Here is a 10,096-nt window from a genome sequence, read left to right as displayed (position 1 = left end):
CGGGAAGTACACAGGGTAATGACCCAATACAGATCAACATCAGGACCTTCCATACTAAAGCACAGACCTCTACTATTGGCACTAAAAGAGTAACTCTCTTAGTTAGCAGTTGTTATACTTTATGTGATCTAGCCACTAGCTGGGGACACAACCCAGACTTTACAGACATGTTGCATAGTTCATTTTGAAGGAGCAGGCCACTGGTGCATTTTTATGCTCAAACTGTAGTCTGATCATTTCAGTGCCCTCCCCTGGCACACATTATTCAAGCATGGGAATAATCACAACTCTTGGTTGTTTCATACATTTCCTTTACTTTCCCTTTATATGTATATATTGAAAAACCAAATAAGGAATTTGATGCCAAGGGCTATGTTGATCCAAAGAGATGGTTGCTAACCAACATGCACAAGTTCTGCAGGCACATAAAAGGGAAAATATGGCCTCTTAGTGATTAAAATATCAGTTAAGTGCATACTTATAGATTTAAGGAGTTCAGCATTAAATCATAAATACTATTTTTATGATTTATAATGTTTTTCAGAGCCCATTACACATCAAATTCTGTTCTGCCTCAGGTCCCAGGTTCTACAGTGACTTCTTGAGCTTGACTCTACATGAGGCATACAAGATTCCAAACTGATGCATATTCCAGGGAGGAAGAACTTTCCTAAACTAATTTCTTAGCCCTGGTCTACACTGGGGGGATGGGGGAGATTGAGCTAAGTTATGCAACTTCAGCTATGTGAATAAGTCAACATACTTAGGTCGACTTACCATGGTGTCTGCAGCATGTGAGTCGACTGCTCCCACTCCCCCATCGACTCTGCCTGTGCCTCTCGCGACACTGCAGTACAGGAGTTAACGGGAGAGCACTCTGGGGTCGATTTATCGCATCTAGACTAGATGCGATAAATCGATCCCCTCTGGATCGATCACTGCCCGCCGATCCGGCAGGTAGTGTAGACGTACCCTTAGACTGCACTCTGCTTTACACTGCCTCTTTAAAATGTCCTCTTCTGCACTCCATATTAGTTGCAAGTGAGATTACCACATATCCTGCTTGGTGGTGGTGCTTATTCTTCAGAGAGAGATTGCTGAGACAATTTAGCTCTGTGCCCCTAGGAGGTGCCTATGAAATTAAAGGTTGTATAGGCAGCTGTGCTTTTTAATGTTGCTACTTTTACTGTGCAGTTTTCACAGCTTGTTTACTGCGGTTTATTCCTGCTTCAGGAGTCCAGTGTTAGTCTGCACTGTCCCTGCAGAACTCAAACTCAGTATTGTAGAAACACCAAATTGCTAAGATGCGTCTACATGTGCTTACACATAAGGGAGGGTTCCTAGATGACATCAGAAAGAATTAACTGAGATCCCATGTTTATCCAAATGTTTAACTGTCTCTCTCTCTGGTAACATTGTAAATTGGTTCTTCTGACTGCCATAAATTCCTGCTTTGACCATAATACTATATACCGTCACAGATCACTCAGATATATGCCATAAAAAGCAACTCTCTTTGTCTTTAGCTGTCAGTTCTTTGTTCTAGTGAATAGGACAGATAGCACCTTTGTGCCATAAAAGCTAATCTTCTGTCTTACTTGAATCATAGTGAGGGGGTGAAATACCTCTAGGATTCATTGTTTATTATTATAAGATAAGTCATGATCCTGTCTAATGTGGCTGCACTGTGAGGAAAGGGAATAATACACAACTTGTGTAAGAGCCACCCAGAAAAGCAGTCCCTGGGATTGTGGGAGCACACAAGCAAATATTTTGTAAGCAATAGGGCCAAATCTTGCAGCCTTTGCTGATCACAGTAGTCATTAGTCACACAAGAAGTTTCTTTGGGCTATTTAGTGGTAGTATGTAGCATGGTGCAAGTCAGACTCTCTAATACTTGGTTAGATTCCCTGAGACATACTTACAACCACTTATCAATGTGTAAGGGAGTCCAAGTTAGTGTAACTTACATCTTTTGCAGGCTGGTTGGAGTGTAGGTTAGAGCAGTGTGTGGCTATTTTAACTTTCACATTCTTACACCCTCCTGTTAGTTACTTGGCTGCTGTATTCCTTTCTTCTAGCTCCTTTGCAGGCATATTACCTCAGTTTAGATTCCCTTACATTTAGAGGGTCAAAGTTAAGACTCAGTAGGACAAGTTCTGAGGTGATGTGAGGGAAGGTGTAAATTACCTTTGTAAGTGGGTGTGAAACGAAGTAAGTGTGAGCACAAGGAGTCTTGGTGTAACGTACATGTTGTAGGGGCTGGAAGGAGGTATGAATTACACAAGTGAGGCTCTTAATAGACTTCTTTAGACTCTCCTTTGTAGTGGGCCACTGGTTTTAATAGGACTACCTGCATGAGTAAAAATACTTGTATGAGTATCATGCAGGATGATGCCCATAATGATTCTGAATACCTTCAAGTTTTTATAACATGCATGCTATTCTTTAAAATGTTCTAAAAATGACTGAAAAGAAAAAATAATATCATTGGAGATGTACTGTATTTCTGGTTTAGATTGGGACTATACACTTTTCTTACTGAGCTGAGCAAAGTTGAGAAGAATGTTGATATATTGCCCTAATCAAATGAAGAACACATTTTTTTGTTTCCTTTTATAAAAGAATGCCCACTAGAAAGCTTTGCAATCATACACCATCAAATCATGCAGTTTTCTCTGTGTTCTGCTTGGAACTGCATTTCTTTTTGAGGAATGGCAGATATATACACTTTCATCAAATCTCTCTCTCTCTCTCTCTCTCTCTCTCTCACACACACACACACCCTAGTGTTAATTGCTAATTTGCTCTACTGTTGTCAGTAAAACGAGGTAATTGGGGTATATGTATGCAGCTGTTCTGCCTGTGAGGCTCCAATGACTAGAAAAACACAGAATCTTCTGAAACCATTCCCTGTCTCCTTTTTGGTAAGTGCTATGCAAAGTGCCTCTGGTGTCATTCACTGCCCACCCTATTATGTTAATCTTTCTGGCTTTACATATCTCCTCCCTAAGACGAGCCTTTGCTGAGAAGTCTACACTTAGCTGTCAGAGACAGTAACACAAGAGCTACTCAGTAAATGCTTGCTTTACTTCATCTACAACATTTTGTGCCATGGAGCAATGTTCTTTGAATCTGGTATAACTGCTTTAACAAGGTGTTACTTTGAGTTTCTGCATTAGAAGCTCATCTCAACAGAGGAATGCAAAGCAGGAATTGTTAGCATTGGGGCAGCTGTTTGGAAAGCATAGTTTCTATGCAGGATTTTAAACTACTGAAATTAGGCTTGGGTTTGGGGTTTTTTTTATTTTCAAAAGAAGAGCTAGTAAGACTAAACCACAAGTTCTGGGCCAGATAAGCTGAAACTGTTGTGTTTTTTTAACTGTAAGAACCAAAAGTATGAGACACCAAGAAGCTCCTGCTAGTGAAGCAAATGTATTATATACAGGGATAGGACCTTCATGTACAGGTAACAATATTACGGTCAGCTCTGTGCATCACATGAAGGACAGACCTTACCTCACCAAAAGAAGAGGATGTCCCAGTGATCCTTGGACTGTGAACCAAGCTACCAGTACTTATGTGCCAAACCAGACCATCAGCAATCAGTTCCACAGCTTGGGTAACAGCGCATTAAACCGCAGTGATGAATTCTATGCAGGTAGGTTTTGTATGACTAATGTTTTGTATACTTGTGCTCCTACAGCAAATATTTTTGGTGAAAGGGATAGTTGTAGACATAATGACCAAACTCTGTTCCCCATTATACGCGTGCTGTCCCAGTAATATTAATGGATTTGCAAAGGTGTAAATGAAGACTGAATTTGGTCTGAAATGCTTTTCATCCTAAACTCTTAAAATTATGATTCTATCAATGTAATCCTGCAAGGATCTGTGGTTTGTGCTCCCGGCTGAGTTAAAAAAGACTGCATGTTCAAGACTGCTGCATTTTGAAATCCCAGAGGGTTCCCGGGTCTAAATTTTGCTATAAATTTAAATTCCACTCAGTCCCTCTTTGTTCCAAAGGATGTTGAGTTCTGTATCATTGAAACTTTTGCAGCTTTCAGAAAGGCCTGGCCTAGCACAGCTCCTGGAAGTGGCACTCGCTGCCAGGGCTGTACTCAATGCTATGTCCTATGCTGAGCACTTTGGCAATGAGAGTGGGGCTGGCTCATTAGGATAACCAAAGAGCCCCATAATTACACAGGTGGACCAAAAAAAAATAAATCATGTTTTTTTGGAGGAACAGGAAGAGGAAGTATTTGGAAGTGATTTATCTGAAATTATTAACAGCAGCTCAAAAGGAGGAAGGACACTACCAAGAAAAAGTTTCTGGATTATTGACCAATAAAAAAATCTCTGTGTGATAGTACAAACTATTGCTAAACCAAGAGCTGGTCTAGTGCACTAAGAACAGTGCTAGAAGTAAGACACTTCTGAGGTCTGATCCTGGTTCTGCCACTGATTTAGTTTATAGTTCTGGGCAAATTACTTAGGCCCCAACCCAGGAAACATTTAAGCAGGTGATTAATGTTAACTACAAATAGTCCCATTTACTCACATGCTTAAAATTAAGTATGTACTTTCTTTCCTGGATCAAAACATTAACTTCTCTGTCTGTTTCTCAAGAAGTAAAATGAGGAAACTAATACTTAAGTAGGATGCTGTAATGTTGAATATTTGTGTTTGTGCTTTATGAATATTAAATGTATGCTAATTATTATGACCCTTCCTAAGATGACTACTGTATGGGCTGGAGTGTTAGTGAGCATGGGGATGTCAGAGAGTCTCGAGTGTTTATGAAGCAATTCTTTGTTCTTGGCACAGTCTCACTGGCTTAGTAGCACAGTTACTGCTGGCACAGCAGCTCTGCTTAAATTACATTATTGTGATGTGACTTCCAAAAATACTTACAACATGCACTTGTTTGAAAAGAGGCCTGATGTTTTTTCACAGACTGTAGTCTTTAAAAAGTCTTTTTGTTAAGCCCTATCCAATGCCCACATTGTGCTTGGAACTGTACTAGCCACTGCTGTGTACACAAGGTATCTATATGCTGTGTCTGTAAACATCACAGGGAGCAGGCTTATAGCCAAGTTATTATGACCAGTGTGAACAAGGATATTTTTAGAAAAATCCTTCATAGATCCATGCTATACAAGTATGCTGTTGACGTGGGATAATAAATAGCACCGTTTGGGTAACTCTCACTCCACACAGAACAAACAGATGGTGCTTGAGCCCTATAGCAACAGAAATTGTGGCTAGTACAGTATTAATGCAAGGGTGAACATGGTTTAACAAGTAATGGCCCAGTCCTGCAAAGTCTTGGTCACGTGACTGGCAGTAGTGGGATTATTCATGTGAGTATGAGCTATTTGTGTGATGAAGGATTTGCAGACTCAGGCCCTAAAAACATAGGAAAGATATTATAAAAGAGTGATTCTAAGAAGCATTATTTGGCCCTAGGTAGCTGGACGTGCTCTGTCCTTTTCTTTTTCCTAAATATAACGTAAATGGAATCTAAGTTTCCCAAGTAAGTTTGAATCATTGTTGATCTGAGTGGGGCTGTGTAACTCGCTATCTCATTCCCATCACAACTTTTCCCACAACTTGTATCTATATCATGCTATTTGAAACGGAGGTTGACAATGTATATTTATTTGCCTTTTATATAGTGTCTTTCATCAGCATATTGTATGGTATACAGGAATCTCTTCAGTGAAATGTAGGGTACATTTACACTGCAGTAAAACACCCATGGTTGGCCTCTGTCAACTGATTCTGGCTTGTGGGCTTGGGAGCGGAGCTATAAATTGCAGTTAAATTGTAGTATAGACATTCAGGCTTAGGCTAGAGCCTGGGCTCTGTGACTCTCCCCCTTCACAGAGTCCCAGAGGTCAGGCACCAGCCTGAGCCTAAACATCTGCACCGGAATTTTACAGCCCTATACCCCGAACGAGCTGAGTCAGCAGACATGGGCCAGCTGTGGGTGTTTAATTGCAGTGTAGACCAGTGTAGATTGGACTAGAGCTGTTTGAAACCTGAAATTTGTGTTCTGCTGGAAACTTCAACATTTTCTGTCATCCCAATTTGAAACAAAAAGACAAAAATTTTCACGAAACAAATTCTGAAAAAATGTTTCAATAAGGTTGAAGTGCTTCATTTTGACGATCGTTTTTACTTAAGTCAAACAATACAATTGAAACAAAGCACTTTGACCCTATGAAAACAAAGTGCTTTGACTTTGTTGAGACAAAATGTTTGTTTGCATGGAAAATACATTCCTGCTAAATGTTTAGATTTTTTTCAAATCAGCATTTTTTATGGAAAACTGTTCTGTTGGAAAATTTTTGACCAGATCTACTGTGGCCATCTCATTAAGATTGTTTGAAAATTGTGCACCACCACCAAAACTACCAAAAACACTTCCTGTTGCACCTTTCAATGTCCTTGGATGTCTGCTATCCAAGCACTTGTCAGACCCACTTCTGCTTAGCTTGTGAAGTTTGACAGGACCACAGTTTGATGATGTGGTATGGCTGGAAGATGGTCACTTCTAGGACTGCCGAGTCAAATTTACCTCCATGCTACTCCTCTAACCTGTTTTCTATTTCATGGTTCTGCTTTTTTGTGGCTGATAAAGGGAATACAGTAGATGTTGAGTATTTGAATTTTAATAAAGGATTTCTTTGTGTCACAAAATCTAATAGAAAAATATATTTAAATTAGCTGGAAGAGAGCTGCTATCATATGGATTTAAAACTGGCTATGTATCAAGTTGTAGGGGGACTATTTTTTAAATTTTCCTGGGATGTGATCCTGTAGGGTTCACTTCTGAGGCCTCTCAACTCCTTTTAAATTGAAGTCAATAGAGTCAAGGACATTAAGAACAAGATTTTTAAACATCGGAGTCTACATTTAGGATCCCAGGTCCATACTTAGGTTTCTAAATAACTGGTCTGATTTTCATAAATTCTGAGCAACCAACAGTTTCCGGTGACTTCACTGAGAGTTCCTGGATGCTCAGAACTTAAAAATCAGGTTTGTTTTTCAGGAACACACAGAGAAATTTAGGAGCCTAACTATAGGCTACTATTTTTTGAAAGTCCTTGTCTAAAAGTCTTGCAGGAGGTTCTCTGCATTTTACAGATTTAAACTACTGTTTTTCCTGTATCTCTAATTTTGTCCCATGTAATGTTCCTCACTTGAGTTTTGGCAATGAAAACTAGGATTGTGCACTTCAAAGAGATCAGGAAGGGACCTGAGAGCTTGCCTGAAATCCTTGCTGCACATCCACTTGCCTGAAAGCTAACTATGGTTTTTTTATTGTGATGTTTAATCAGATCTATAAAATGTAAACCACACTTTGCCAGCATGTTTTGGCAAGTCCTGTTTTTAGCCATGAGGCTTCACTGATTTTTGGCTGCAATCTCTAGGAATGTAGACTGTTATTTCTTTGTATCCAAAAGTAATGTGCTAAGAAGCAGTTTTAGAACTGAAACAAAATAAGTTTATATAGAAAAGCATCACATTGGTTTTGCACTAACGTGTGTTTTTTGGTCTGCTTCTAAAGGGAGTTACGTTTTTTCTGATCCTAGACAATAGTGAACTGTGTTTTTATGTGGAATTTACAGAAGGATGGAAATATCAGTACACAACTTAACTCTGATGCCTGCTCTTCTGAGACAAATTTTGAGACAAATCCTCAGCTAGTGTAAAGTTAATGTAGTTCCTTTGACTTCACTAGAACTATTCTGGTTTATAATAGATCAGAATCTGTCCTATATTTTAGACATATTTGTTTTATTCTGTTCTTAGCATTAATAGTTTTGAATATCCTGCATGACAATAATATTGTAATGCTTTTTAAATGTGATCAATTACTCTAAACTTTACAGATTTTAATGAACCGTGGGACAAACCTGTCTGTCTATTTATGCCTCCTGTGAGTGTCCATCATTGTATTATCCAAGTACCTTTGAAGAGGTAATAACCAAAATCACAATAAATGAGGAATCTAATTTTCCTCTATTTCTCCCAAGACATTCACAAGATAGCTAAATAGTGTATCACTTGAAATAATACATCTGCAGAATATTAGTATTAAAACTTTGCAATACATGCCACATATACTCTAATTTTATTTCTTGAATGTTGTTTCCTAGGAGCTAGAAAACATAAAATCCCAAACCTGATTTACAATAGCTGTACTTTTCATTCTGGTTTACAGTATTTCATCAAAGTGTTTGTGTTTTGGCTGCTTGTTTATGAGAGTTAGCAATCAAATTATTATCAATAGGTTTTGAAGTTTAGTAACCTATTAAGGTGAATATAATCACGTCTCCTGAATATTGACGCTGTTTCTGTCTGCACACTCAGCAAAACAGAAATATATAGATATCAAGACTAAAGCTATCTTCACAATCATAAGGTAGAGCTGAATGGTGAGGGCAATTGTGGAGATACTTTTTTCTAAAAATAAATAGAATGTGGACAAGACCATATTATACTGTACTTAACAGTATACTATGCAGATTGTACTGCAGCGCTGATAGGCCTAACTTGGGTCTGACAATTTTCTGATTATAGTGTCTGGTTTGATGCTAAAAGTGGCAAACAAAAATGTCCCACTGCTATTAGCTTTTTTGCGCTAGAGAACATTTAAACTAGTTCTGATTTTTTTCCTCTAAGAATTCATCATACTGTTAAATAATTTTTACATTTACTTGTGTAAGTGTTGCTGTATCAATTTCTGCAAATAATAATCAAATGTAAGTGAAAACAAGGTACAGTGTTGTATAGTGTTAGCCAGATTCTGCGCTCCACTTATATTGTATCAAGAGATATAAGGGTAGAAATTATATTCAAAGACATTGATATTCTCATTTAATAGTTTTTGTGTTTTTAAAAAATGGTGCTTTCTACATTTCACTGAGCTCTTATAAAGACCAAAATTCTGAATGAGAAAGAGAATAAAAAATCCAAGGAAGATGTCAGGCAGAAGGATTCTACTTACTTGTAAAGAGCCACATCACAAAATAGATACAATAGGGGAAAGACTTCTAACAGTAGCAAGAGCGGTGGCAAATTGTGATGAATCCGTTGGCCATTTTAAGGCCTCTCAAGCTGTGAACTGGGTGAAAGACAGCAGTGAAAATTTGAGATACTTGCCTTACAACAGGTCAGTAGCACAACATCAGCAAAACAGCCTGAAAAAGACTGGCTAGCTGTGTAGGAAAAGTTTTAAAATACAGCTTTTTCCAGTTTTAGCCTAATTTTGAATTGAATTTACTTTGTAAGGTGTAGCCACTATCTAGCATTAATGTTTATTTTCCTGGAAGATTAATAATTACTAATAACATTTTACTTTCTTCAAATTTCATTGGCTGGCTCCTGAATAATATTTGTCATGCAAACTATGTTACAAAAGCTAGGTGTTGGTACATCCCTAGTAAAGTAGAGAGAGCCTAAGTATTCTAAGTAATTTTTCCACCCCACTCCATGCTGATTAGGTCTCAACAGGAGTATTGTGTACAGTTCTGGATGCCATATTTCAGGAAAGATGTGGACAAACTGGAGGAAGTCCAGAGAAGAGCAGCAAAACTGATTAAAGGTCTAGAAAACCTGACCTATGAGGAAAGATTGAATAAATTTGGTTTGTTTAATCTGGAGAAGAGGAGATGAAAACAGTTCTCAATTACATATAAGGTTGCTACAAGGAGGAGAGAGAAAAAAAATTCTCCTTAACCTCTGAGGATAGGACAAGAAGCAATGGGTTTAAATTGCAGCAAGGGATGTTTAGGTTGGACATTAGGAAAAACTTCTTAACTGTCAAGGTAGTTAAGCACTAGAATAAAATGCCTAGTGAGGTTGTGGGATCTCTGTCATTGGATATGTTTAAGAGCAGGCTAGACAAACACTTGTCAGGGCTGGGCTAGATAATACTTAGTCCCGCTTGGAGTTCAGGGGACTGGATTAGAAGACCTCTTGAGGACCTTTTCAGTAGGGATGCCAGTTTTGGTTGGATGTATTCCAGGAGATTTCTTCACATAATATAATCTTTAATTAAAGATGAATATTCAATTCCTAGAGA

At 38.3% G+C, this 10,096-nt stretch overlaps 1 protein-coding gene across 3 annotated transcripts in view; it reads left to right on the top strand.

Moving 5' to 3' along the window:
* The first annotated feature begins 3,041 nt into the window (after nucleotides 1–3,041).
* Nucleotides 3,042–10,096, top strand: part of RANBP3L (RAN binding protein 3 like) — a 37,785-nt gene continuing 30,730 nt past the window's right edge. For 2 of the 3 annotated variants that reach the window (XM_032772037.2, XM_032772036.2), the window contains exon 1: nucleotides 3,042–3,661. In XM_032772037.2, the coding sequence (XP_032627928.1) occupies nucleotides 3,400–3,661 (262 nt within the window). In that variant the 5' untranslated portion in view covers nucleotides 3,042–3,399. Of the gene's footprint in view, nucleotides 3,662–5,273; nucleotides 5,364–10,096 lie in introns of those variants that run through there. The other variant, XM_032772038.2, reaches the window with a different exon arrangement.

The sequence above is a fragment of the Chelonoidis abingdonii genome, chromosome 6 (genome assembly GCF_003597395.2).
Source record: "Chelonoidis abingdonii isolate Lonesome George chromosome 6, CheloAbing_2.0, whole genome shotgun sequence".
Lineage (NCBI taxonomy): Eukaryota > Metazoa > Chordata > Testudines > Testudinidae > Chelonoidis > Chelonoidis abingdonii.
This window is presented reverse-complemented; position numbering and strand designations above follow the sequence as displayed.